This window comes from Oryzias melastigma, linkage group LG11 (assembly GCF_002922805.2).
Source record: "Oryzias melastigma strain HK-1 linkage group LG11, ASM292280v2, whole genome shotgun sequence".
NCBI lineage: Eukaryota > Metazoa > Chordata > Actinopteri > Beloniformes > Adrianichthyidae > Oryzias > Oryzias melastigma.
In genome coordinates, this window is record NC_050522.1 from 21,177,142 (window position 1) to 21,205,136 (window position 27,995).

General features: G+C 35.2%; 4 protein-coding genes and 1 long non-coding RNA gene across 6 annotated transcripts; 2 read left to right on the forward strand and 3 right to left on the reverse strand.

Annotated features, from left to right (window-relative positions):
• Positions 1-166: 166 nt before the first annotated feature.
• Positions 167-4,155, reverse strand: LOC112162582 (pro-opiomelanocortin). Its single transcript, XM_024298398.2, has 3 exons — positions 3,512-4,155; positions 2,551-2,690; positions 167-807 (listed from the first exon to the last, which is right to left on the reverse strand). Exons 2-3 carry the CDS (start codon positions 2,680-2,682, stop codon positions 304-306), a joined length of 636 nt encoding a protein of 211 aa, XP_024154166.1. The 5' UTR covers positions 2,683-2,690; positions 3,512-4,155; the 3' UTR covers positions 167-303.
• A 2,539-nt stretch (positions 4,156-6,694) lies between these two features.
• Positions 6,695-7,601, reverse strand: LOC118599369. Its single transcript, XR_004948689.1, has 2 exons — positions 7,566-7,601; positions 6,695-7,466 (listed from the first exon to the last, which is right to left on the reverse strand). It is a non-coding gene; the product is annotated as an uncharacterized LOC118599369 (long non-coding RNA).
• On the forward strand, positions 7,462-18,430 carry LOC112162580 (angiopoietin-related protein 7). 2 transcript variants are annotated; one of them, XM_024298396.2, is made up of 7 exons: positions 7,464-8,140; positions 11,449-11,683; positions 12,331-12,465; positions 14,502-14,718; positions 14,902-15,097; positions 17,659-17,817; positions 17,930-18,430. In XM_024298396.2, the coding sequence occupies exons 1-6, from the start codon at positions 7,529-7,531 to the stop codon at positions 17,803-17,805; spliced, it is 1,542 nt and encodes a 513-aa protein (XP_024154164.1). In that variant the 5' UTR covers positions 7,464-7,528; the 3' UTR covers positions 17,806-17,817; positions 17,930-18,430. The 2 variants fall into 2 exon arrangements, with proteins under 2 accessions (XP_036070186.1, XP_024154164.1); XM_036214293.1 differs by having other exon boundaries at positions 7,462-8,140; positions 17,659-18,399.
• Positions 18,431-18,462: 32 nt separating this feature from the next.
• ndufb9 (NADH:ubiquinone oxidoreductase subunit B9) lies at positions 18,463-21,943 on the reverse strand. Its single transcript, XM_024298401.1, has 4 exons — positions 21,786-21,943; positions 20,370-20,562; positions 20,109-20,222; positions 18,463-18,810 (listed from the first exon to the last, which is right to left on the reverse strand). The coding sequence occupies exons 1-4, from the start codon at positions 21,872-21,874 to the stop codon at positions 18,679-18,681; spliced, it is 528 nt and encodes a 175-aa protein (XP_024154169.1). The 5' UTR covers positions 21,875-21,943; the 3' UTR covers positions 18,463-18,678.
• Positions 21,944-22,060: 117 nt separating this feature from the next.
• On the forward strand, positions 22,061-27,945 carry tatdn1 (TatD DNase domain containing 1). The gene is made up of 12 exons (XM_024298397.2): positions 22,061-22,227; positions 23,161-23,226; positions 23,300-23,349; positions 24,151-24,214; positions 24,294-24,437; positions 24,522-24,564; positions 25,548-25,633; positions 25,709-25,749; positions 25,838-25,914; positions 26,913-26,983; positions 27,184-27,310; positions 27,742-27,945. The coding sequence occupies exons 1-12, from the start codon at positions 22,155-22,157 to the stop codon at positions 27,842-27,844; spliced, it is 945 nt and encodes a 314-aa protein (XP_024154165.1). The 5' UTR covers positions 22,061-22,154; the 3' UTR covers positions 27,845-27,945.
• The last annotated feature ends 50 nt before the right edge of the window (positions 27,946-27,995 follow it).

Below are 27,995 nucleotides of genomic sequence, written 5' to 3' on the forward strand. Positions count from 1 at the left end.
AGAGCACCGTTAAAGGTTTTAATGAATTTAACACTTGTTACCTGTACAACTCACCAATAATTATTTGATTTTGGGTGAAGTTATCAAATTAATCAGGTTTTTATCACCTCCTAGGTTTAATGGAAGTTGTGTATATATATACATTTTCTAAAAGATGGAAGATGGCCCATTTACTGACATTTATATGGCAACAAAGCAATTTTTTGCTGCAATGTTATTTACATTTGCCAGTCAAAAGGTGAATTTTTAACATTTATTTTGAGGATTTAATCATTTTATTAACACTTTTATTTGTCTTCTCCTTCACTGCTCCTCTCCCTCCTTGTTGATGACAGTTTTCAGGAGCGTGATGAGCGGCCTCTGGCTGTGCTCGTCCCAGCTTCTCATGAACCCCCCGTAGCGCTTGCTGGCCGGGGGGGCACCCCAGCGGAAGTGCTTCATCTTGTACATGCTGTCATCATCCTCATTGGAGTCAAACTTCTCCAGCTCCTCCTTTGATGACTTCTCCTTGTTCTGCAGCCCATTGCTTTCTCTAGGAAGCTCGCGCCTCCTCATCTCTTTTGGGAACAGGTCAGCCGACTCCTCCAGCTCCTCCAGGCTGTTGCTGGTGTAGATTTTGACAGGCCGGCGTTTGCGCCCGATAGGCTTCCCCCAGCGGAAGTGCTCCATGGAGTAGGAGCGTTTGGTTTGAGGCGAGGGGATGGAAAGGAGAGAAAGAGGCTCGGAGGAGGGGGAAGGCAGGTGGTGGGAACCACTGGGAAGGATCGGCATCTTGTTCAAGGTTGACTCGCAGAATTGGATGCACTCCTGCATGACAGGAAGCAGAATTTAAGAGATTCAGAGTATTATAATAACTCTATGTTCTAATAAATATTTTTATTAACACAAATTGTCAATGAATTACATCCAAACAACTTGTGAAGCAGCAAAAAGAGATGTTCTTTGATTTATTTGAACTTTTAAACCATCAACACGATAATTCCAGCGGATTCTAAAGGCGCATGCCGCTTTTCTCCTTTAGAATCTACTGGAATTTCCGCGTTAACAGTAGAAAAGTTACAGTATGTTAAAGAATTTGTGTGATAAAGGATTAAAGTTTTAGACTTGATGGAGATGTCATCGAACTAAAAACTTCCTGAAGTCTCTAGTTGCTCGTTCAAGAACGCTTAAATCGCGGATTCTTGAACACGCATTTAGCCCATTGTGTTCACACTGGACAAGCAGGATGGGGCTTCTTCATTCTTTGACCGCTATATTCCGATATAAGATACAAAAGACCTGCATACAAACCTCAATTAGTATTTTGATCAATTTTCAAACGGTTGGATTTAAAAGAGCCGCCATCCAATAGCAAAACCGAGTCCCTGATTGGTCAAAGTTTGACTTGGTTTAGCTTTAAATTCTCCTTCAATATATGAGCGTTTCAGAGCCCCAAAATGGAAACTTGCATAGCTATGCGTGAGCATGAGAGTTTTGAACTCAGACACCATAAATGCGCATTTAAGCATTTGCACTGGAAGTGGACACTTGAACGCCAAACGTGAATGTAGCTTCAGAATTTGGTTCATCGCGGTAAACTTGTATTGTTCCTTCATCCTTCCGTGTATGATCTATCATGTGGAGATGTGAGGAAGCACAAAACAACATTAAACTCCATTTTTCTTCTTTAAAAAAGCAACAAAAAAATGATAATCTGATTTTCTTATTTAAAATTGACGAACTCATGATTTGATAAATTAAACTTGGAGACCTGGTTAATTTTAACATAATTCAGATTATACTGAATACAAAAATCAACAATTACCAAAGAACTTACAAATGATTTTTTATGTAAAAGATAAAAAATACAATCTGAGAAGATCAAAAATGTTTATAAAACAACTAAAACTCACTGTACGTCCACAAGAGAGGATCAAATATGGAATGAATTTAGGGAAGACGTTTATAATTGTTAATTCTTTTTTTTTTTTTTATCTTACTGTAATTGATTTTTTTTTCAGCTTATTTCTGTAAAAACACTGTACAAACTTAAGTTTGGGTTGATTTAGAAAAGAAGGGGCTTGGACTCAGTAAATAGTGAATCTTCATGCAAAGCCCTTTTGGAACTTTGAATATTTTCATTCATCCTTATACTTCCATTTATTTATTATTTTATTTTAGAAGTTCGAAATACATTTTAAAGACTGAAAAAGATTCAGGAATAATCTCAGTTCATATAGTCCAAAAAAAAAAAAAAAATCAAACTAACATATGTAAAATTCAGAGCAGAATGACACTGAGCCAAAAAGGGTTTTACATTATCTAAAAAACACAAAAAGAAAACTATTGAAATATATATATTTATATATATATATTTAAAAAAGTTGACCTAAAGTACTTTTTCTAAAGATCAATTAACAACTCTTAAAGTTTGAAACTTTTTTGTGAAGCAGTAAATCCATGAATGGATGAATGGATGGATGGATGGATGGATGGATGGATGGATGGATGGATGGATGGATGGACGGATGGATGGACGGATGGATGGACGGATGGATGGCAGACTGTTACCATCACACTGCTCTCTGAGTTGAGCTCCTGACAGCTGTGGAGCTCCCAGCACTGAGTGTGTCCTCCTACGACCACACCCATCCCCGCTACAGCGACCAAAAGCAACGCTAGACGCATTTTCTGTGCCTCCATGTTGCCTGCTGTGGATTAACAAAATAAAAGCATCTGGTTATAGAGCTGCTCCAATTTCTTCACAGTTTATCATTTTAAAACAGCAAATCTGAACTCGAACACAGTAAAAAAAAGTTCAAATAAAAATATGTCGATATAACAAATTTTGTAAACCTAAATTTAAAAATCAAATGTCCCTAAAAGAAATCAAAATAAATAAAAGAAAGAGAATCAAGCTACTTCTGACTCAACTGAATTGTATTAAAAACTTGACATTAAATTTGCATTTAAAACTTTTTAAAAAGATTTTTTGCTATAAGTTCCTTTCATATTTATGAAAGTATCACTGCACGCCTTCTCTTTTTGTTTAGCATTAAAAAAACAAAATATTTTAATATTTTCAGGTTATTTTACTTATCTGAATTTTTTCATCCGCAGGTATTCATGAAAAATAAAAAAATATTTTTTTATACTTTTCATATGAAAAATTGATTTTTCAAATGAATTTTCTGAATTTAAGTGTATATTTAGATTTTTAAATTCTTTCTTTATTGCTAAACTATGACATTTTTTAAATCACCAAACCAGTTTTTAGTCATTTTGATTTTAGGTAGCAGATTACTTTATACCAGCGGATAAATTTGTATTTATCACTGATTTTTTTGGAGTTTTAAATTGTTTTCTTTTGCTGCTGTAAAACAAAGATTTCATGTTTTGCTTTCTTTGCTTTTTTAGTCATTTAAAGCCACTTCTTTATTTAAACTGATCAAATTTGTGAAACAAATACATAAGAACTTTTAATGATTTCTAAAAAAGCAAACAAAAAGGAATAAATAAAGAAGCTGCTCACCGTCTTTTCCTCCTGTCCTCACTTTGGCTTCTCGACAAACGTTCCTCCAGATGTTGCGTCCTCCCGTCCGATCAATCGACTTTTTATTCTGTGACTCAAGGACACACAAAGACGGATAATGACGCAGTTGGCTTTCACCGCCTGCTCTTTCATGCAACACACACAAAAAACGGACAATCAATTAAATGCCGTTCTGTGCTTCAACCGAACAATGAAAAGTCAAAGAGCTCTTCCTGCTAAATCTGGCCTGTCAATCAAAACAACTAACAGCAATGAAAAGTGGTCTGCACTGGAAGAGAAGAAGAATAAATACATATTTTTCTTATTAAAACGAGAAAATGTCTTTAATGGAACAAGTAAAAAGACTTCTTAAAATAGGTTGTGATGTCTTGACCTTACAAGACCAAATTTTATTTATAGATTAGCTAGAATTTGTCTTAAAATTGTAAATACAATCATAGATACTTCCACTTTTCCCACAAAAAACATAGTTTTAAGTGCTACAATAAAAAATATCATTTTTTCTGGACCAATTAAAATTAGTAACACATTTTAAGATAAAGTTGTAAAATTTTATAAAAATGTGAATTAAATAATTTTATTTTCATTAGATATTACTTTGAATAAGATCTTTTCAAAAATAAATGACTCAATGTTGGCAAATGGGGCAATTCTTTTGTGATATTCGGTTATATAAAGAAAATGGAATTGAATTGAACAAGATATATATTCTCATAAAACATGTTAAAAGCTAAAAGTTACTTTCAAGTTAAGTTTGTTCTATATCAAGCATAGTATTTAATTTCACAAAATTACCACTGATATTTGTTGCTTTTGCAGCAATTTTTAGCTAATATGAACACTATCAAGCTTGCTATATTTTGTCATATAAATGAAATATATCTCAAAGAAAATATGATGGACTCTCTAAAAATCAACAAAATAAAAAAAAAATGTTGTCTCTTTCTAATATTTAAAAAAAAATATATAGTATGCTAACATTAGATCATAACAGAAACTTATCAACAGTTGAATTTATTGGTCATCCATTTTAACTTTTCGAATCATCATACAAACTAATTGTTTTTTGGGTGTTTTAGAAACTGAAGTGTACTGAATTTGGTTTGGGATTTGAGTGTTTCCTGAAGTATTTCAAGTGGACTTAATGTTGTTTTGAGAACTCTTTTTTTCTCCTTTTCAGCTAGTGCTCTTTTCTCTAATGGAACCACGGGAGCCGCTTCAGGTAAATTTAAAGCTATTAATGTGAGGCTACTACAGCCTTGAGTCTCCATTAGGTCCATTACACAGACACACAAACACACACATGCACGCACACATCTTTGGCTTAAGCCAAAAAAGGCAAAAAAACAAAACAGAAAAAAGGTTAATGGAAAGCTGAAAATATGTCAGTTTGACTCAATCAAAATCTTATAATGGAAGCAGCAGAACAATGAGCATGTTTACTGTCTTCAACCACATTTTCTACATTTATATTTTACCACAAAACACAGGATCACTTTGGAAAAAGCCATTTTTCTAATTCAGACGTTAATGGCAAGGCTCTTGGTTTGGCGAAACTTCAACACAAAAAAGTGTGAATATATATATATATATATATATATACAGTATATATACATATATATGTGTACTGTATATATATAAATACAGTATATGTATATATATATATATATATATATATATATATATATATATATATATATATATATATATATATATAAATGCCCCTCTAACCCTCCGCGGGTGGTTTCTAACTCTGTATAAATAATGTATTACTTAATATCTTAAATGGGTTTGATATATCTTTATTTTTTATTGTTTTATTCTATTAATTCAATGCTTAAAATAATACAAATGAAAGGATAACTACATATGTTTTACACAAATGCATAAATATTTGCATAATCTCTCCTAAAATCTCTTGGCTCTGGCGGTCTACAAGGAAATACACTTTGAATTAACAACAATTCAGAAGTAGCAGAGCTCTGATTTCTCATTATTTTACAGTAAATAATAGTGAAGACGTGGTCACTTCTCTAACTCTTTTGTCAGTCTCTCATGTTGTTCTGAATGAGTGGCGCACGCCTGACCCAGATAATTAGCGAGGCGGGACAGGAATAGCTGTTCGACAAGCAGAGTGGTGGATCTCGAGCGGTCGGGCAGCTCCGTTTAGAAGAGGCAGGGAAGTCAGCTGTAATTGTCAACTATTCAATTCTTGCAGACTTTTGATCCAAAAGATCCAGTTGTTTTTGTTATGAAAAAGCATTAAAATCAAATAAACATGCTAAATTTATCGAGTTATTTGAGCATTAGAGCATCATCAGCATTGAACAATTACTAATTAAAATGGAAGTATATCAGTAAAAGCATTGACTCACGAGGGACTCATAAAATTGTGGCTCATTATGGGAGCTAAAAAGATAACTAAAATAACTCAAACTGGTTTTTTTCAATAAATATGGCTAAATCAATACACAATCCATCCTCTGTTAAAGAATATTTTGATAAGTAGAATCAAGAGTAAAATAGAAAACTAAATCAAGATTGCTGGTGGCTTTTATATTGGCTGAATGCGGAGTTGTTGCTTATTTTTAATTAATTGATGATTTGTTTTTGTGACTTATACCAATGAGCCAAACTTTTCTTTTTCTTTAAATGTTCTACATTATTTATTTTTTTTACGTATTAGAAAAACTATAAAATAAAATAAAAAATTCAGTTAAAAAAAGAAAAAAAATACGGCATATTGAGTGCCAAATCATAAAATGATTTTACCAGCTTGTTAATGTAGGTTGAAGTTACATTACTCTGATTCGCAAATGTATTCTATTACCTTCCATGACAGTAGCTGCTTATCGTCTTAGTGGATTATCAGGATAAGATGTCACACCCACTGTTGAACCCCTGTACACATACAGGAGGCTACAGGCGTTTGACTGTCCTGATGTTGTTTCTTTGAGGTGGAGTCAACATCGGGACATGGCAGCAGGTAGGAATGTGGGCTGATTATTTCATTCCTGCAAACCCAAACAGTGATAAACGGAGGAGAACGGTGGATTTAGGTTTGGATTTAACCGTAGTCTCGGTTTAAGTCTAACTGTTTATAGTTTGGTGTAGTTTTACTTTAATACAAAAGGCCGGCACGTCACCATTAGACCCATAATTAAGTGCAATTGAAACAGTTTGAATGCATTTTTAAAAAAAAGAAAAAATTGAGCTTCCTCCAAAAAAATTCAGATAAGAAAATTGTGTAACAACATAGCAAGACCTTCGATCAATTAATGTATCAAGCTAGGAATTAATTAATAATAATTAAAAAAAAAAATCAATACAAAGATAATACATTTAGCAAGTGTAATGAATTACTAATTTTTTTCTATCTGTGAGCTTCTAGGATCACCTAAACACTATGATCGTAGGGTAACTGATGATGAGAGGATACTTTACAGGCTTTGGCGGATGGATGATTGATTTATAAACTACTGGTAAAAGATAAAATGCTTAAATAGAATTTGACTGTTAGAACCACTGAATTTACTGGTTTGCTTTTTAAGATATTGTTTGAAAGATAATTGGTCAAATTAAAGATACAAGCTGCGTTTACACAGACATAAATAAATGACTGATCAGAAAAAAATAAGTCATGTAAACACACAAATCGGAATACTCTGACCCAGCCATACTCATTCGGATCAGTTCTCTTCTTGTCCAATCTTTGATCCCATTAAAACATTTTGCACATGTACACACAGCTACTGACAGGTTATGATGTCACATATTTATCAACTTTCTTTGCTTTTGTTTCAGACCGCTATCAATTCTTCATTCAGACGAAGACCACGATTCACTCCTGAACTGAAGAAATATCTGGATCTCACCTTTACGCTATGATTTTGGACTTGGATGCTGATCTCGTGGTTGAAGCTGATTCCACCAGCTACATTGAATTTAAATGAAAAAAAAAAACAGTTATGTAGAGCAACTTAGAGACTTTCCAGAATGAGATGGGAATCTCTGTTTCTGTTTTTTGTCTTACTGGCTGGCTGGTGTTTAAAAACAGTCCAAGGCGCCTCAGATGAACATGATGCTGGGAACCAAGAAAACACTGGCACCAACTTAAACAAAATAACAAAAAGGGAATTAAACACTCGTAAACTGAGAGATGTAGCTGGCACGGGCCTGGAAACAAACTGGAATGTACCATATATGAATAAGGGCAACTATGAGGATGCAGACTGGCATCCATCTACCTCCATCCAGGAAACTCGCTCCCACTTGACTCCCGATGCCCCAGTAATGGGGAGTGACAACGATGTGGACAAATTGAGCCAAAACTGGAACCAAACGAATAATAATTCCTCAACACGGTGTGGGGAGTTCAGTAGCCAGCTGACGCCAAGCGGCCACTGTCGATTGACGGCGACACTGCCTCCTGCAGAAACAGGTCAAAAACCTTGTCCAGATATGTTCCGCTGCACGGACGACATTTCATTTTGGCTTCACGAGAACCAGAACAGGAAGGAGCAGTTGAAAGAGCTGAGAGAAACAATGTCGGAGCTGCAGGAGGAGCTGAGGAACCACCGACATCGAGTCAAGGTTCTGGAGATGCAGGTACACAACAAGCGTTTTCAGAGGACTAAATCTCACATGTTTGAGATATTTGATGTTGTTTTTAAAGTAGGACTATCTATGTATCCAAGAATCACATTTATTTGGTCATATTGCTAATATGAAACCAGGTAAAACCAAAAACTTGACAAAAGTAATTCGTAAAATGGAAACACAACAATGTTGGCATTGGAAACGCATCAAGTGGTTGGCATTTATTTTTACTTCTATATTTCACTAGATTTGCTTCAAGCATAGAACTTTAAAATTAATGCTTTAAGTTTTAAGAAAAAAAAACACAGTTCCAACAGCTGCTCACTAGAGGGCAGCAGTCAAACACTGACCTGAAAACAAACAGAAACACAAACCAGAGAAGAAGCTAGCTTGCGGGAATTATTTTTTTTTCTAACCCCATTGGCAGAATTTTTCTTTTTTGCTTATTTAAATAAGGTAAGAATTTGTGACTTATTCAAGGGCTTTTTTACATTGTTAAACATTTATGTTATCTGTGCCAGAGCACGTTTAAGGCTTGTTTCTACTGAGCGGTGTGGTACGGTACGGTAAGGAGTGGTACAGTCCAGTTAATCCTGGTGAGCGTTTCCACTCAGGTAAGCCTTGCTTCCACCATACAGTTGATTTTCACGTCGCATGCGTGGTGTAGACTGCTACCGCTAGCCCACCTTGTATCACACCGTCGCCAAGGATGGTGAGGAATGTTTGCAGTTCCACTGCAGACCAGGCCTTGCTGTTCTTTGCAGGTATTTTCAATATAGACTCATGACCAAAAGAGTAGACAGGAAACCGTAAAAACCCAAATACTTACAAATGTTGGAAATATTAGCTTAAATGAGCGCTATATTTGTGCTTTCTAATGTCGTCATCACTTCCTGCCAATCACGGGTGGCTACAGCAGCTCCGCCCCACTTTTCAATGGGCCTAGAACCGATCGGGGCCCCCAAGAGGTACGGGCCGGTACTGTTTAAAGGGTCCATTTTACAATGGGAACCCTCAAAATACCAGATTGTGCCGCGGTGGATCGCTCAGTAGAAACAAGGCTTTAGAAGTGTTTCTTTAGGTGCACCAGGGTTCACTCATTTGAAAAGAGTCCAACTTTCACTCTTGTGAAGACATGAATCCTGGTGCGAACCTGCCGGTGTGAGTGTGGCCCTTTTCACAACAACCTCTTTTCTCCATCTCTGTTTATTTCTGCCTCTGCTTATCTCTCTGTCTTGACACCCATTAAGCCCTCCTTAACCCTGAATGCTAACAGGATAAGCCGCATGCTTTTGGCCAAGGTACTTAAATCCTTCTGAGTCTGCCTGACCCATAGAGGATCCTTCCGGGCCGCGGCGTCAGTGGTGCGCCTGTCAAGTTTACAACACGTCATACCGTGTTTTTAAATCTTTTAAAGTCACTGTTTGCTCCCCCCAAAAAACTCACAAACTCATAAACATTTATATTAAAAGTTTGATCATCTATAAACTTCAGTTTATACATGCAAGTAATTTAGAAATAATTAACAAAAAGCACAACTTTTGAGAACAAAAAAATACCCAAAAGATAACAAAGTGTTTTATTTGTATAATTATGCTTTTTCTTGTACTTCTTTTTTTTTTACTAAACCCTTTTAAATAAGTCATAAATTCTACCCAACTTTCTTTAAATAAGAAAAAAACTGCTGGTAGGATAAAATAAAAAATAAAAAAGTTTACTAAGAACTATTACTTTAAGAAAAACTTTCTACTAACTAAGAGATGTTGTTTTTTTTACTACATTTATTTTACTTTTGCTCTGGCATCTCTGTGACCTCAGAAAGGGTGTAACCAATTAGAAAATGAATGGAAAAACTCATGATAAAAAAAATATTTTCTTTGCAAGACAATTATTCTTGAAACAAGGATCTTTTAAAATCCTAAGGATTCCATTTTTGCAGTCTTTTCTCAATTATTTTCAACAAATAAAAGTTTAGTGTAACTGTATCATCGCTTTGCAGAGATTATTCTCATGTATTATTATTATATTTCTAAAACTTTTCAAATAGTTTTGAATAATGACATTCACTATTGCGTTATTGTATTTATGTGTCTAGATGCTTTTCTTTCATTGTTTTTGCACCTCATACCAATTACTTTAAAACTAAATGGAAATATTATGAACTGAACACTACAAACCCACAAGTGTTCTCAGGCTTAAAGCACAACAATATCTGAGTGAGTTGCAAGGATGCACAAATATACCTAAAACTAATATGGCTGGAGAAATTGCTGGTTGCACAATTGTGTTACCACATCAGAGGGGCAGAAACATAATCAAAAATCACACGGACTGATTAAGATTTAAAACATGGTGAGTGACTGTTAGGCTTTCTTTTTATGTTTTTTTGTTCATTAGTGTGCATTGTTTTGCTTATTTCTTAACGTAACTTCAACTAAATTAGCATTTTTTAGTACTGCTTAATGGTATTTAACTTTTTATCTACACTGAGGCCTAAAATAGCAAAAGAACACAAATCTTGGGAAGAGAGACCGACAATTATTTGTCCACAAAGCAAAGAAATCTTATGAAAAATAAATACATAAATAAAAATATAGAGTTCCAAACAACCAATGAAAGGGAAAATATAAAATAAAAAATTTAACTGTTAGATAGAAATACTTTAAATTTAATGTTATACAGCCCAATAGTAGGCTAAGTATTTTTGCTAGTTCTAAGCAATTGGTTTGTATTTTTTGAGGTTTTTTTTTTGTATTTTTGTGTAAATGCAGTGACAAAAAACAAGTGTAATAAGTCGAAATGACTAATTTTAGGACAAAATGAGAATACTATCTCAGTACAAGTTGGAACATCTAATTAAATCCTTATAAAATCTAAAACTAACTAATCCCGAGAACATAAATCTAAATTTTTGTTTCCAAAATAACGAGAATGAATGGCAGTCAAACTTGTCAACATTCATCATTCATTCAATTTTAAAACACCATATTTAAAATTGAACCAAAAATCAAAGTGAAATGTGAATTGTTGTTTTATTTTTTATTTTTTTGTCTTAAATCAAGTTTTTCTAATGATAAGAGTTTGTGTCATTTCATTGATAAATTCCTTAGGACTTTAATAGCTCTTAGTGAAACTAAAAATTCTCCACTGTGCTGATTTTGAGAAAAACTTGGAAAAGTTGGAAAAACATCTAAAAACAAGGTTTTAAATCTCTGCAAGTATCAAATAGTTTGCAGTGTGTGTTTTTACTCTGATCTAATATGTTGCACTTTTAACGTTCGTCTAGTGATCTCATTTCTACATTCTCTCTGTCTCAGGCTGAGGACAGCAGTACCCTAAATTCTACGTTTGAACAACGACTGCGTTTCCTCAAGCTGCGTCACGCCGAGGTTGATCCGCTGCTCCACGTGCACGCCGCCTTGTTGTACGAGCTGCAGGCCCAGGTCCGCAACCTGTCTGCCTCCGTGCAACACCTGAACCGCAACACCGGCTGTACAATCAATGTCATTAAAGCAACACCACCACTTGGCATAAGAGACACACTTTCACCAGGTACACGTGCAGAGTGGTGAGTTGTGAGCTGCTTGCCGTGCATTATTCTGTCTCACAGAATTATGTCCAAAACTATATTTTTGAGTTTGCTTTCACTTAGCTGCCAGTTCAGTTGATCAAAATTTTTTTTTTTTTTCATTAAAAGAACATTTAAATTGCTTCAAAAAAGTGCCTAAGCGGGTGGTTAATCAACATTTATCTTTATCAGCAGGGCCAACCCTAGGCATAGGCAACCTAGGCGGCTGCCTATGGTGCCATCTGCAGCGAGGGGCACCAAATTGCAATACTTAGCCTGTACATTCTTTTTTTGATACAAAACTAAATTATTTTAAAATGTAAAAAATGTAATAAAAAACAAATAAAATAGCTAAAAAGTCAAATATTACAAAAATAATTTTTCGCCCACAATCCTGTTCATCAGTTTCAGTTTTTTAAGGCTAATATTTGCCAAAAAAATGTTGAGGATCCTAGGATTCCCATGGCTGTTTTAATTATCCCGTTAGTACATTTTTGGGGGTTTTGCTGCTTTCCAAATGCCTCCTTACTTAAAGGACAGCCGTACTAAAAAGTAACCTTTAAATGTTGTTGATTGTTTGTTAGGATAGAATCCAATTTGAAATGTTTGTGTGTTTCTGTGTCTACCTCAGATGCACGGTACTTGTCCTTCTGTCCGTCAGACTGCGCATCTCTGTATATGAATGGTGTTCATCGCTCTGGCGTGTACACCGTCGTCATGTCGCCGGGCACCACACTTCCTGTGTACTGTGACATGGAAACTGAAGGTAAAACCATTATTGACTTCTGCTGTGCGACATAATCAAATCAAATTTAAAAAAATGAAAAAAAAATTGTCTTGGACTCCCAATGCCAGTGGTCAATTACATTTGTGAACGCACACAACTCAGTACAAACATGACAGCAGACAGCACAAGTACACATACTGTATAGCATACAGGATGCTGTGTTGTTGAGTAAGAAATGGAAAAGACCCATATGGTTAGTTTATCAAGAGAATACGTTCCTATAAGTTCCTATAAAAGTTGGATGACAAGTCAATAATTTATGTTTTGTATGTATTAAGACCCACTTTGAGGAAAATTGTGTTCTTGGTGTTTTTAACATGTTCTTGTGGCATTTTTTGAGGACATGCATATAGAAAATTAAGCTTAAAATTGAATTTCTGAGTATTTTGTGAATCAGAAGCAAAGGAAAACAATTGTTTCAAAAAAGAGATTATTTGTGATGTAAAGAATACGTTGGGCGCGGCACAAGATCCCTGATCTTCTCCATTCTGAAGGTGCATTCACACCGAACGTGATCCGCGTGGCAGAGTTTCACAGTTTCAATGTTAAGTCAATGGTACAGATGCGACATGAGGCGATCTGAAGTCCTGCGGCGCGATTTGAGCGCCTGGTGTGGCGGTCTGGCAGCATGTTGATTAGAGCGACAAGGCGCGAATTGGGGGGCGTTGCCATCCATCCATCTTCTTCAGCTTCATCCAGGACCGGGTCGTGGGGGCAGCAGTCTAAGCAAAGATACCCAGACTTCCCTCTCCCCGGCCACTTCCTCCAGCTCCTCTGGGGGGACCCCGAGGCGTTCCCAGGCCAGCCGAGAAACAGCGTGTCCTGGGTCTTCCCTGGGGCCTCCGCCCAGTGGGACATGCCCGGAGCATCTCTCCAGGAAGGCGTCTAGGAGGCATCCGGACCAGATGCCCAAGCCACCTCAACTGGCTCCTCTCGATGCGAAGATACTCCGAGTTCTCTCCGGGTGACTGAGCTCCTCACCCTAAGTTAGCGCCCAGCCACCCTCCGGAGAAAACTAATTTCAGCGCTTGTAGTCGGTATCTTGTTCTTTCGGTCACGACCAAAGTTGATGACCATAGGTGAGCACTGGGGCGAAGATCGACCGGTAAATCGAGAGCTTTGCATTCTGGCTCTGTTCTTTTTTCACCACAACAGAGCGGGTGGAGTGCTCCTGCCTCAGGTGGAGGAGTTTAAATATCTTGGGGGCGTTGCCAAAATTTAAATATCTGAAGTTTGAAAGGGCGTCGCGTCACATCTGCGAATCCGGAACTTAACTTTTGGCACGTGACGTTTTCAGTGACTTGATCAGTGAACTTCCATCTGTTTCCTTAACCCGCTGGAACCGCGGGGTTACAGAGCTCACCCGGCTACTCTGCAATAGCTGGTAGCTCCTCCCACATGCAGCGTCAAAGTCAGACAGGCGGCGAGCAGCGAATTCGTCGTGTGGAAAAAGAGTGTCGCGCAAATCGTATTCGGTGTGAATACACCTTGATATATCCACTTGTCGACAAAAAGATCCATTTACGTCAGCGGTAGGCAAACATTTTGACTCATGGGCCACATAGGGTTCTAAAATTAAGAATAGCAAGAGAGCTTGTAAGCAAAGAACTCTCAGCAACAGGGAGGGGAAGTGGGGGCGGGGTTGCTCCACACAACTTTGAGGCCAATTTCTAACAAACTCCAGCTTCTCTTCACAAACGTCTACGTCTAAGAAAACTATGCTTGCTTTTTTGGGGGGGGCTAAATACAACATTATTTTAATAATAATAATAATAAAAAACTGGAAACACTTTTAAAATAGATCAAAAGATGATTTGAGTGGATCTTTTAAAAAGAACATGCCTGAACTGCTTCCTTTTTCAACTGCAATAGATTAAACTCTTTAGCTCTACGGTTAATTATGAAAAAATCCAAATAAAATTGATTGACAGAAGGTTGTTCAGACCCCAGATTAAGTCTAAACGTCCTTGTCAAAAAGCAAGCGGATCATTACCGTGAGTGTTTGTGTGCACCAGGCGGCGGCTGGACAGTGTTTCAGCGGCGCCGGGATGGCTCGGTGAGCTTTAACCGCGGATGGTCAGAGTACCGGGATGGATTTGGAGAACCGCGAGGAGAACACTGGCTAGGAAACCAACACCTCCATTTCCTGACCAACCAGGGTCACTACAGCCTCCGTATTGATCTACAGGACTGGAGCCACGTCCACAGACATGCCCTGTACCAGTCCTTCAGGTAGACATGGATGCTAAAGACAGAAGATCAAGTCACTTCAAGAATTAGAATTATAAATTGACAGATTTGTCAAAAACGTGCACATATATTTATGTTTTTGCAAAGTCGTTCTAAAGCTTTCACTGATTAATAAACAGAAGCCCAATAACAAACGTAGCTCGTGGTTTTGTCCTTCTCCTACAGGATCGACAGTGAGGAGGATCAGTACCGCCTGCACGTGTCTGGCTTTAGTGGGACGATGGAGGACTCCTTCGGCTGGTATCACGACCAACACAGTTTCAGCACCCCAGACACGGGAAACATCTGTGCTGAGATCAGCCACGCCGGCTGGTGGTTCCACCAGTGTTTCTACGCCAACCTGAATGGATTTTACTACAAGGTAAAAAACACTTTATATGAATCATGTTGGCTTACAAACATGAATCCAGATAAGATGCTCAGTCAAGTCATAGTGTTTTCTAATTTATAAATACAATAATGAGTCAGAAGGTAAAAAATAAAAATGTCTCTTAAAACATGAAATAATATAATAAGAGAAAGTTTTCTGTATGAAGGACCAAGAAAGTATTTAAAAATACTAACACTGTGTTTTGATGAGTGTGAAATAAAAATAAAGATGACATGCCATATTTTTCTGAGTATATACTGGCCAAACTACCATATTTTCTGGAAATAAGTTGTAGTTTTTTTTTTTCACAGTTTAGCAGGGGTGCGACTTATTTGTGTGTGTGTGTGTTTTAGATATAAATAAGCTCATTTATTTGTTATTTTCCCAGTATACATCGGCTGTCCTTTGGCGATTGTTTCCCCTAACAACCACTAGAGGCCGCTTCATCTGAGTATAAGTATTTGCTACTGACAGTGGTAGAAGAAGAAGTGTCGTCCAAAACAAACATGGAAGAGAATCTAATTGTTTCCCTCTTAAACTTAGATATTTTTCTTATACAGATCAAAATATTACTATTCTTGGATTTCCTTTTTTAAACTGGGCTTGGCAGATTTGTTTGGAAACGTCAGACTTGAGACTTCTCCCAAAAGTGCGACTTATCGATGGTTTTCTTCTTCTTGATTTGACATTTTTTGTTCTTGCGACTTCTACTCCGGAAAATTCTGTATGCAAAAAACTCTAACTTATACTCTGAAAAGTACACTAAATATGATATGTATTCACCAATTGATATTGATATTGGGATATATAAATACAACTGAATCAAATTGAATTGAATCATTAACTTATTAAATTATTAAACCGAATTGCAAATACACATTTAAAAGAGAAATTGCATTATTCATCCAAAAGTGAAACATTTTGGTTCTTGAAATTGATCTGAAAAAAATACTTGTTTTATAGATTTAAAACGGTGTTTTGCTTTTCTATATCAATTTTTTTGGATCCAACCTGCTTTCTGGTTGGTCAGACTGTCACAATACAGCAAAATGTGACTCATGCATCCATGGACTTTGGAGGTTATAAGGAATTACTACCAAAATTGAACACATAAACTATTTTTGGTTGAACTTGTATCAATATTTTTGTTTTGATCAGGGCTGTGTGGTTTATTCTGTTGTTAACACTTAGAAAGAGTTTTAAAAAGTGGAATAATCAACAATTTAACACAAACCACAAATGTCAGGATTTTTTTGGGGAGGAAATATACATTTTCTAAAAATAATAATAATAAACTGTTCAGTACATGACTTCAGAAATCATGTCCTCATAACAATATTATTCTCATTAAAGTCCACAATTTCAGGCAGTACTGAAAACGTTGTAGACTCTCCAATCATAACTTGATATTTCATTGTAAATGGATTTTTATTTTCTTGAGTGATTAAATTAGATGTAATAAATTCAGCTCAAATGAATATAATTCCAGTGTTTTAAAAATACTAAAGCTCAGCTGGACATTTATGGACACGCCTTCTCTCTCAGCTCAAGTTGATCTACATGTTAACGTGACAAGATCTTAAAAAGCTATAGCTTAGAACGCCCTCTGGTGGGCAAAAGTTGTACTTACCAATACAGTTGAGTTTGATTCATGTGAATCATGTAAACAAAAGTCAAAGCCTGTCTTCATTATTGCTGTTATATAATCTAATGAATGATAATTAATATGTTAACACAAACTGTATATTTTTTCTATACTTTTGACTGTAAAGTACAGAAAAAAAATCCTTATATTGCATTTACTAAAACCTCCAGATCTGGTCTGTGCTTTGATTTAACAAGTTTTGGTCCTATTACTTTCAAAGTTTTATCATTTATGTTTATAATTTCACATGTCAAATAATATCTTACAATAATAATAATAATCTTTTTTCTGATTTTTTTTAAACCTTAATTAGACGAAACCACTTCTTTTAAGACTATAAATCTCCAATACCTCTTAAAGATATTTGATCTTAAAAACGTCTAATTTGAAACAAAACTTCCTATTATTTTTGTTATTCTACACAATATTTTTAAGCAGAAGTTTCATTTGTGATGGTGAGTGGCTTTGTTTGCTTAAATTAAGATAAAATAGGATAGGGTGTGTAAATACTTTAAAAATATAAAACATATTTCCAATTGTCAGAGCAACATACCTTAATTTTGAATATTGAGCATTTATAGCTCATTTCAAGATTTATTTAATCTTTAAAGGATAAGAATTCATACCAAGACATGACAAATTCTACTAGTTTAGTTTGCAGATTTATTTTTTCACTTATAACAAGAGAAGTATCTTATACTAAATATTGCTTTAACTTGTTTCGAGAAGGACTTTTTTTCTCTGTGTGTACAGTAATGTGTGTTTTTCTAAACCAGGAAGTGGGACTTTATTGCTCTTGTTGCGTTCTGATCACTAACAAACTAACTAGTTGCAGACCACTTTGAACCTTTCCTGCACTTTTTTAAGTCACAAAAACACATTTTTTTTTGGTATCTTTTCCTTCCAGGGTGGCCACTACTCTCTGAAAGCTCACAACCTGTTGGGCCCAGACGGCATCGTCTGGTTCTCCTGGAAGGATTCTGACTTCTACTCTCTGAAGGCGGTTACCATGATGATACGGCCGCGCAGCTTCAGACCACGCCTCTCACCATAACGATGGAGAATCGTCAGTTATCACCTCAAATATGCTTGTTTTTGCCAAAAGTCCTCAACACGTTGAAACTATCACCCATGGCACTACAGCCACTTGTTTTAAGTTGATATTCTTTATTGTGCAGGATCCTGAATCATAGACCCTGTGGACTTTCTTCCATCTCTACCAAATACAGTTTTCTCCTTTAAACCATCAGGATGTGCAGACAGGAACTGTCTTTAGTGTTGTGGGTTCATTGTGCTGCTAAATAGTGCCACCACAGGCTTGATTATTTTACTTTTCTAAGTGACTTTTGTCTTTTTTACTTAAATAAAACTCCATAAATCCCTTTTAAAAAAGCTGAAGTTGAATTGTAAGGAGTGTAGAACCTCAGTAAAGTTTGGGATGTTGGCTACTAGAAACCAAAGGATACTAATTTCAGATCAAGTGCAATGTTTGTATTAATACAGCATCATTTACCTCACTTACCAGTGTAATGAAATGCAAGGTTACAGGTCTCATCTCTTATCTTAATGTACATTTTTGTTACTGCAGACGTATGTGACTTTAAACCACTATTTTTTCTCCGTTCTAAAATAAACTGGATTAATTTGCTGTATCAGTAAAATTTAATCACTAAAATCTTTGCTTCTCGCTTCAATGAACACACAAACACTCTACAGTAATCACACAGTTTATTGAAACAGTACTGATTGAGTCATTTTGTATCCTGAAGATTCACTTAGTTCCAGCTGTTGGTTTACTTTTACGACTAAACCAGGTGGGAAAAGGCTCCAGACGCACAGAGATAAAAGTTTTTCAGTCACGGTGCGGCTGCGCAGAACGGTTTTTCAATCAGACTGCAGGATCTAGACCCCGAGAGAGTCGAGGTGTTTAGGTGGGGCGCTCCCTGGGGCGGGTGACGTACTGCCACCACAGGGGAGGGAGGTCGCCCTCTTTGCGGGCAGGAGGGAGGGCCTCCGTCCTGGGACCTCCAGCGGGAGTCTCAGCCTCCAGCTGAGCAACCTGCAAGTCAAAGGACAGGGCCAAGATTTATTTTAGTAATGCTGTCACCAAATATCAAACTTTTCTTTTTCTACAGTTAAAATAAAACATATTTAAAACATTAAATATAGTCAGTGTTCTGTTAAATATATTTCTCTATTTATTTAAATTAAGAATCTGACCAAATTAAGCAATATGGAGACAAAATATTAGCGCCCAGCGTAAACATTATTCACAAAAAAAATTAAATAGCTGATAAGAGAAATATAAAACTAAAGTGGAAAATCTAACAAGTGTTTGATATCACTCCAACTATATTTTTTTCTACCTTAAAATCGTTTACAGTGGTCTTTTCATCATAATGATGCAGTTTTTACTAAAATCATGTCGTTTTTATGACATATTTTCTTTAGAGCTACAGGAGCTCATTAGAAATTAGCTTTCAGGTTGTGGGCGGGACTGTTAAGGTGGAAGTTAGCCTCCCTAATTTCCCAGCATTCCTTTGTTTACACTTACTCGCTATCAACAATCACCTCACAAGCCCAAACTAACATTAGCGTGGCAAAAAAGGGAAAAAAAAGCAACATCAGAGCTATCCAGTTGTAAAATTTTGAGCCTGATGTCAGTTCAGACGAGGAAAATATAGATGTTAATGGATCTATTTGTCTGCAAGTGGACGATTTAGAATTGGAGTGGGGAAGGGAGACTTTGGCCATGGCTGCTGCTGCGACACAAATCTGAGCTTTTTCATACTGCCGATTTTGTCTAGTCTTGATCCAACACAACTTGAATAAAAAAAATACTCATAAATGCTGTTTTAATCTTCAATTTTTTTATACATCTCCTCCTCCATGAGAAAATAGACTCACTCTTATGAAAATTGTGTTTTTGTAGCATTTTTCTAATAATGGAGGACATATGCAATGAAATTTAAGATTAAAATTTGCATTTCTGAGTTTGTCTTTATTCAAATCCTGAAACAGAAGCAGACGAAAATGCTTTTTGAAGAAGTGAGGCGGGGTTTCTTTCTGTCCCTCTCACAACTCAGAGGTGAATTTCTAATAAGCTCATGTCGCTCTGCACAAACTATGGCTTTGAAAGTGATACAGGTTTTGTGGTTTGGGCTAAAAGCGGCAAAATCATGATGAAAATACCACTGGGAACACTTAGAATAGATCAAAAGAAGATCGGAGTGGGACTTTAAACAACACAAACACTGATTTTGACAATTATACTGTGCATTGAGATGAAATAAATCGTAGTGAGGGGGGGTAAAAGCACTGGAGGCACGTAAAGAAAATGTATGTAGTTCTCCTCACCTCTCTGTCCCAGCTCTCCATCCTCAGTTTCTTCCACTGCTCCCTCTTGGAGAAATAGTCAGGGTACATGGCCTTCTCCGAGGGATGCCAGTAATCTAGCACCCAGTCGGGAACCTACAGAAACCAAGCACAGTGTCAGGTAATTTAGCAAAAAAACTTCCGACAGAGAAATAAAGTTCAAAGCATCCTACAGTTGCGCTTAAAATCCAAGTGTACAAATGATAACTCTGTCTGTGGATCGATCTCAAAAGACAAAATCACCTTGTAGCACTCGTATCGCTCATAAGAGGTTCCTCCAGGAGAGTCAGGGAAGATGTAGGGCTGAGGATGTTGGTTGGCCCAAAACTCCTCCTCTCCAGCCTTTAGCATCAAAGTGGCCTTCACCATGTCCTTTTCATCCTTGTTCTCGTCAAAGCGCGCCCGCAGCAAGCAGGCGTAAAATCGGTATTTGTCTCTAGAGCAGGAAAACACAACGATTAAATCTAGACAGCCGGAGTCAAGAAAGATGACATTATCCTCATTACTTCTACTAGGAGAAAAACATAGATGTAGTAATACCATGAAATGTAAACAGATAAGACATTCTGGTAGATTCATTTGTAAAAAGAGGTATTCTAATTTAAGAAAAAACTAAGTTTATTCACACTATTCTTAACATAGTTTTAAAAAATTAAGAAACATCGGAAAATAACATTTATTTTTGTTTTAAATTGGAGAATTTGACATTTCTCTCACACTTTGGTTTCTAAACTGATAAACAACTATATGAAAACAAAAATGTATATTTTACCCCAACAACTTCAACATTTAAAACTAAAATTTAATTTTTAGGGGAAAAAAATGTTAGCGTTAACACTGCAAACAATGTTTCATGATATTTTCATTTTAATCAAGAAAAAATGAAACATAAAAATAATAATGAACCTTCACAGAAAGATAAATGCTTCTACAATAAATATAATCTGTGCATCTACTAGTAAGGTTGAAATATCTATTCTACTTCAAAAGTACTTCTTGCTTTTAAATAAAGTACAAAAACTTTAATGGACCACAACCAATGTGCTTTGAAATAGATACGAGGGTTTTTTCAGGAAAAAAAAAATAAGTTGCAGTTGTCCTCAAGTAATAAATAATTAAAAAGATTTAATACAAATAAAAACAACAAAATAAAGATAAAAAGCAATATTTGAAAAATAATTGTGTAAATGTGATCTAAAAAATTATAAATAAGGCACAAATTAAATCAGACTGTGCAGGAGAGGTTTAGTGCAGATTTGTATTATTATCTAAATTCTATTTTGGACATTATAATAGATATATTGTCAGAAGAAAAAAAACTTACATTTTAAAGAGAAAAAAAGCCTCAGACATGTTATGTTTTGATATTTTTGCTAGCAACTAGCTAGCTGTATTCAATCTCGGGCTTTTTGAAAAGAGATCTTTGGTACAAACTATGAGTTTGATGCACAATGAAACGATAATTTGCATAAACAAACGTATATTTGGCAAAGAAATAATAGTTCATTTAACATTACAAAGAACTAGTGTTTTGGCTAAATGTCCGATGTGCAAAGCAAGTGACCTCGCTAGCAGCAGCTAGCTTATCTGATAGCCCATGCAAGTATAACAAAGTCGACACTGATCCCTGCCGCCCCCAAATAAAATAAACGTTCTTACCTAAATACACACCACGACTCCAGGTGTCTCAGCGACTTCTTGTAAAGCCGCAATACTTTCTGTTGGTGGCTAAGAAAGGCCGAGGCCATTTTCGCCGTCCCCTGTCACCTTCTCACTAATCGACGTGGTGCATTGTGGGATATTGTGGCGGTCAGGACATTAAACCGTAATGACCATAATAACACGCAGCCATACTTTTTATTATCAGTATGTTGTTTTATATGAAAAGCTATATATCATAATTTTAAACTTTTTTGGATGAATGTATATATTTTTTTCAATAAGCAAATACATTAAAACTAGGGGCGTAATTAACTGATTAAAACACCGAACTATTTTGTAGTACCATCATTACGGTACTGTTGCATCATGGGATTTTTGAAGGCTGCAAGTATATTTCTTTTTAGAAGTATAACAACCATGGCACAGTACAAATTCATTGGTGAGGTTTTTTAAAATACCTTAGCAGAATTAGCTTAACGTTTTTAAGCGCTGACCTTGATGTATTTCCGATATGTTTTGATTTAAGCGAACTTGCAAAGATTTTTGCAGCATTGCTAACCTTTTAGCTAGCCCAGTTTAAACCACAATCATAACACAGCAGCTTTGTAAAAAACACATGAACAAAACTAAAATCGAACTTAAGTTTTCCAAATGCCACATAAAAGTACAGCATTGTAAATTGAATAATTAAACCGTTTTCTTGTATTGGTTCCTTTAAGTAAAGTTGTGATTTTTTTAAATAAACAAAAATATATTTTACAAAAATCTTGCATGCAAATCCCTCAACCAGTCAATTGTCCTTAATTATTTATTTAAAAAGAAAAACTTGTTCATTGTGAGAAAAAAGCAGGAATTACTCTCATAATTTTTTGTCACCTGGTGAAAACAAGTGTGCAAGACCATCTAATATTTTTTTTACTTCTTTTTTGATAACTTAAACCATACAATTATGCCTGTTTTAATAGAAACAAAAATCACATTTCTACAAAAACCTCAAACAATTCTTTCTAACAGCTATTATATAAAAAGGGAGCAAAATAAAATTGGGTTATTCACCTTTATGCTTAGAAAAGCTAGATTACATATTTTGTTTTTTTCAAGGAAAAAAAAATAATGTTGTGTTTTTTTTTCAAATATTTAAGTTGTGCCATGAAAACTAGGCATTTGTTTTTCCAAAATACATTTCCTTCCATGGGTATTTATAATAGTTTTTGAGAAGGACATAGATCTGCTATGTTCTCCTTCTGTACTTCATTGTATACCACTGACCAGCAGAGTTGTACATGATTAAACTAGATGTAACAGCAAAGTCATTATTTCACATTTATATTCGTTGACATTTTGAAAATCTGATCAAGTTTGACCTCTCCAGATATTGGTGTGAATCTGACGGATCCCATGTTCAGAGGAGTTTACAGAGGGAAACAAAAACATGACGGTAAGTCACTCGTGATTCTTTTGACTTCTGAGGCATTACTGTTAAAGTTTTTTAAGTTCTGTTTTTCTTTTAGATGATTTTGATCAGATCATTGACAGAGCTCTCCAAGTTGGAGTTGAAAAGGTATGCAGCAAAAGCAGCATTTTTATTTAAATAATACTTTATTGAAATAGTAATATTTGATGATTTTCTGTAATTTTATGGAATATGTAAATATGAACGTTTTGCAATTTTTTCCCCTTTATAACTGACTCAGGCATTTTTTTAGCAGATATACAGGGAATCAATTAAAACATCTACGCTGTTGATAACTTTAAATATTTTGTGATGGATGCAGATTGTCAAACTACATTCAGTCAACCAAATTTGCATAAATCAATTTCCCCTCTATTATAAATCTCTGTCATCCACAAACATTTTTGTTTGGATATTTGTGAAATAATATATATAAAATTAAATATTCTAGTGAGTGTTTACCTGGAAAACTCTTTGGGCAACTTTAAATTTAATAGGCATTTGCTGGACGAATGGTTTTTGTGACTTTATCTTTCTACCTGACTTTCCTTGTAAATTAAATTAAAAATATATATACATTTAAGTTTTATGGACTTTTATGGATTTACAAGTTTTCTTAAACTTTAAGGCTCTCTCAGTATTTAATAAAAACTTAAAATTGACATTGTATTCAGTTAAAATACCTTCTACTTAAAGAAATTAATGATTAATGATGTCAACAGACTTGAAAAGTGACATAATTAAGCTAAAAGTGAAACATTTTTTTTCCTCAAAAAATAAACTGTAGAACCTAAAAACCTCAGTTAAATTGTTTTATTTTACAATATTATTTAAAAAAGGTATTCATTTATAAAAAATCTATAATTCTATTATAAAGACTTTATGCAATGCTTTTCTTAAATGTTTCAGTTCATGATCACTGGGGGGAACCTTGAAGACAGCCGGGAGGCCCTAAAACTGGCTGAGACTCGAGGTAGCATCACCTTTACACAGATTTCAGCCAAAAGAAATGTTTTCCATTCTGACATACCAAAGAGTTTTTTTTTTTTTAGATGAGTTTTACTGCACAGTCGGCTGCCATCCTACCCGCTGTGCTGAGTTTGAGCAGAGCGGAGAATCCGAGTACCTGTCAGGGTTGATGGAACTGGCGTCCGCACACAGAGGGAAGGTGGTGGCCATCGGAGAGTGTGGGCTGGGTGTGTCACCTCAACAGTCTCTGTGATCACAAATAACTGCTGGTTCACTTTACTTTTTTCTTATTTCACTTTTTTTATGCTCAGATTTTGATCGGTTGGAGTTTTGCCCAAAGGAGACTCAACTAAAGTGAGTTTGCAGCTGTAATTACTGATTTATCTCTCACCACAGCATTTACATTACCTCCCACATTCCACATTTAAAGAATATTCTGGAAAAAGTGGTATTTTAAATAACATATTTCATGTTCAGCGCCATATTTTTTAGAATATTTGAAATATTCTCAATCGTACAGGAAGGGAATGACATTTTATTGGAATATTTTAAGTAATTGACTTTGGAAGAAAGTTAGAGAAAATGTTACAGATTAACTCATAAGTATTTATTTTAAAAAAATGTATATTCCATAGCAATCAGTCATAAAAACATATGTCGAACTTGTTCACAAACAGCTGTTCAATACATTTATCTGAATTTGTTTTGTGCCAGAATTGCCTTTTACCAGCTAAATACTTTTAACTTTTGATTGGACTAAAACAACTTTATTTCTGGGGTTTGTTAAAATAAAAAAGCTGCTTTTTAACTTTTTACTTGTAATTTGTTTTAAAGCAATAATTTAAGTTACTTTAAGAATTTGGATTTAATTATTATATTTTTTGTTTCTCGTGAAATAGTTTTTTAATGAAACCTTTTAAAGGGTAATCAAAAATAAAATGAAAATATCAAGTGATGGATACTTGAGGCTTTTTTTCCACACATTTACTGCAATTTAGATCACAATGTGCAATTCCATTTTTGTCCCCCAATATATTTAGAAATATTTTGTATGCATCGTTACGTTGGTATGAACAATAAATGAATAATAAATGAATAATACAGTATGTCTAACAGAATATATTTGAACAGACTGTGGCTGCCTTGCAAAATGTTGCATTTCCAGTATTTTCCTTTGATTTATGACAAAAGTCAAATTGATTTTTAGCACAATGTATTTAAATTTACTTCATAGACTTTATATCTAGGAAGTGTAAAACACATAAGCAATAAAACTTGATAAAAATCAAAAATCAACTCTCTTCTTCCCTCCTCCTGCTCTTTCTGATCTTTTACAGATACTTTGAGAAGCAGTTTGACCTGGCGGAAAGCACCAAGTTTCCCATGTTCCTCCACTGCAGAAACGCCCATCAGGAGTTCGTTGGTCGGTAAATATCCTGTCTGGATCACAAACGCATCTTTTTATGAGTTTAGTAATTCTTTGACTTTATTTTGACAGACATCATGAAGAGAAATCGAGACCGATGTGTGGGAGGAGTGGTGAGGATAAATCTGTTGTTACTTTCATTCTTTTAAGAGGAAAAGGCCGTCATGTTTATTTAAACTTTCTTTAACATATTTCCTTCAGGTGCATTCATTTGATGGAACTGCAGAAGATGCTGCTGCCATCCTTGACATGGACCTCTATATTGGCATAAACGGATGGTAAAGAGATGTTATATGTTTGCTTTTACTGTCAAACGAAAAAAAATGACTTTAGTTTTATTTCTGCTTTATGATTTATGATTATAATAATTAATCTTGCCTCAAGAAAGTTTGAGTTGGCACACTTAATGTTTTTTTATTCCATCTACTGGTATATCTGTATAGTATGTAAAATATTATTTAGAAATCTTTCATTTTTACCTGTAATCTGAGAAATTTTAACATTTTGGAAAAACAACGAACAAAAGTTTTTAAGCTACTGCCCCCTGTAGAAGGAGGGTGGTATTGCAGTTACCAAATTAAACTCACCCCTTACTAAAATTCAAGTAATTGGAAGATACGTTTTTTTGTATTAATTCCTAACCAAATTATTATTTATTTTTTTTTTAATTGAAATATATATTTTTTTACTAAACATGATTTCTGGCTAGTAGTTTGAAGCAGCCCTCTTAAGGCACCACTGTAAATATATATTTTTAAAGGTCTTTGAACTAATATACATTTAATTTTAAGTCCCAATAAAATGAAAATAGTGTTTTTAGCTTTTTATTGTGCCATTTATCTGATGATGGAGGACATATATTATTAAAATTAAGCTCAAACTTGCATTTCTGAGTATTTCGTTACTCAAATCGTTGTGAATCAAAAGCAGACAAAAAAATGTTGTATGAACAAGACTGTTTTAGTGACGTAGAAAACACGCTTCTTGGTCCACTGGATTGCCAAAAACAACTTTTTCTAATAAACTACAGCTGTTTTGAAGAAACTTTGTCCTACAAAACAACACAGTTTTTTTTATTTTTTTTATTTTGGCTAAAAATCAGAATAAATATAATTAAAAGACAGCTGGGAATTCTTTTAAAATAGCTCAAAAGATGATTGGAATAGGACTTTAAGGGTTAATAATTCATAGATTTTCCAAAGCAAGATGAATTCAATTTATGTGTGTTATTTTTTATAAAATTGTGGCCATAAATGGATACATTTGTTCTTCTCAGCTCCTTGAAAACGGAGTCCAATCTTGAAGCCATGAAGTCCATCCCCACGGAAAGATTGATGATAGAAACAGGTGAAAAACATAAACATTTGCTGAAAAGTATTTGACAAAATGCAACATTTATCATCAGGTAGATTCTACAAATCCGTATTTTGATGTTTTTGTAGGAATACTGTCCTTATCTGGATATTTTAACTCAGTTTCAGTTAATTCAAACGTTATGCCTAATTAGGAGTTTTCCGTCTTTTCTTTGAATGATTTTTCCTTCACAGATGCTCCGTGGTGCGGTGTAAAGAACACTCACGCAGGCTCTCGACATGTTAAAACAACATTCCCCACCAAAAAGAAATGGGAGACGGGACATTGTTTAAAAGACAGAAATGAGCCCTGCCATATCATGTGAGTAACCCGTAAACATGTTTTTAAAAGGTTTTAGAAGACCCACTCCAGTCATTTATTGTAAAAGCGTTCTCAGTCCTCTTTTAAATGCAAAAGATGTGTGTCGTTTTCTTGGACATAGTTTCTGCACAGCTGCAGAAGTTAATCAGAAATTCCCTTCTAAGGTGTGGACGGGACTGTTGGTATGGAGTAAGCCCGCCCCCACTTCCCATCACCCATCTGTCCAAACATGGGTGTCCAAACTTTTTGCAAAAGGGGCCAGATTTGGTGAAATGAATGAGCTCTTAATCTTAATTTTATTTCTATATGTCCTCCATTATGAGAAAAATGCTACAAAAACATGATAAAAACACAATTTTTACTGGAGTAGGTCTTTGATTATATATTTACATTGTTTTTAGATGTACTAACAGTAATTGTTTCTCTTCCAGACAAGTTCTTGAAGTGATAGCAGCTGTCAGGGAAGAAGATCCAGTGGAACTTGCCAACACAATCTACAACAACACCTTCAAAGTCTTCTTCAGCTCCAGCTGATGACCAAGAGATGTCCTCAGAATGATCATGTGTTTCACTGACAGAAGTCTTTGTGAAATCAGAGAAGTTTCTGAAATAATAAACACTTGTCTCTAAAAGTACAAATGTTTTGGCGTAAACAAAAAAAGTTGTGTTGAGTTTCTGGGTTTCG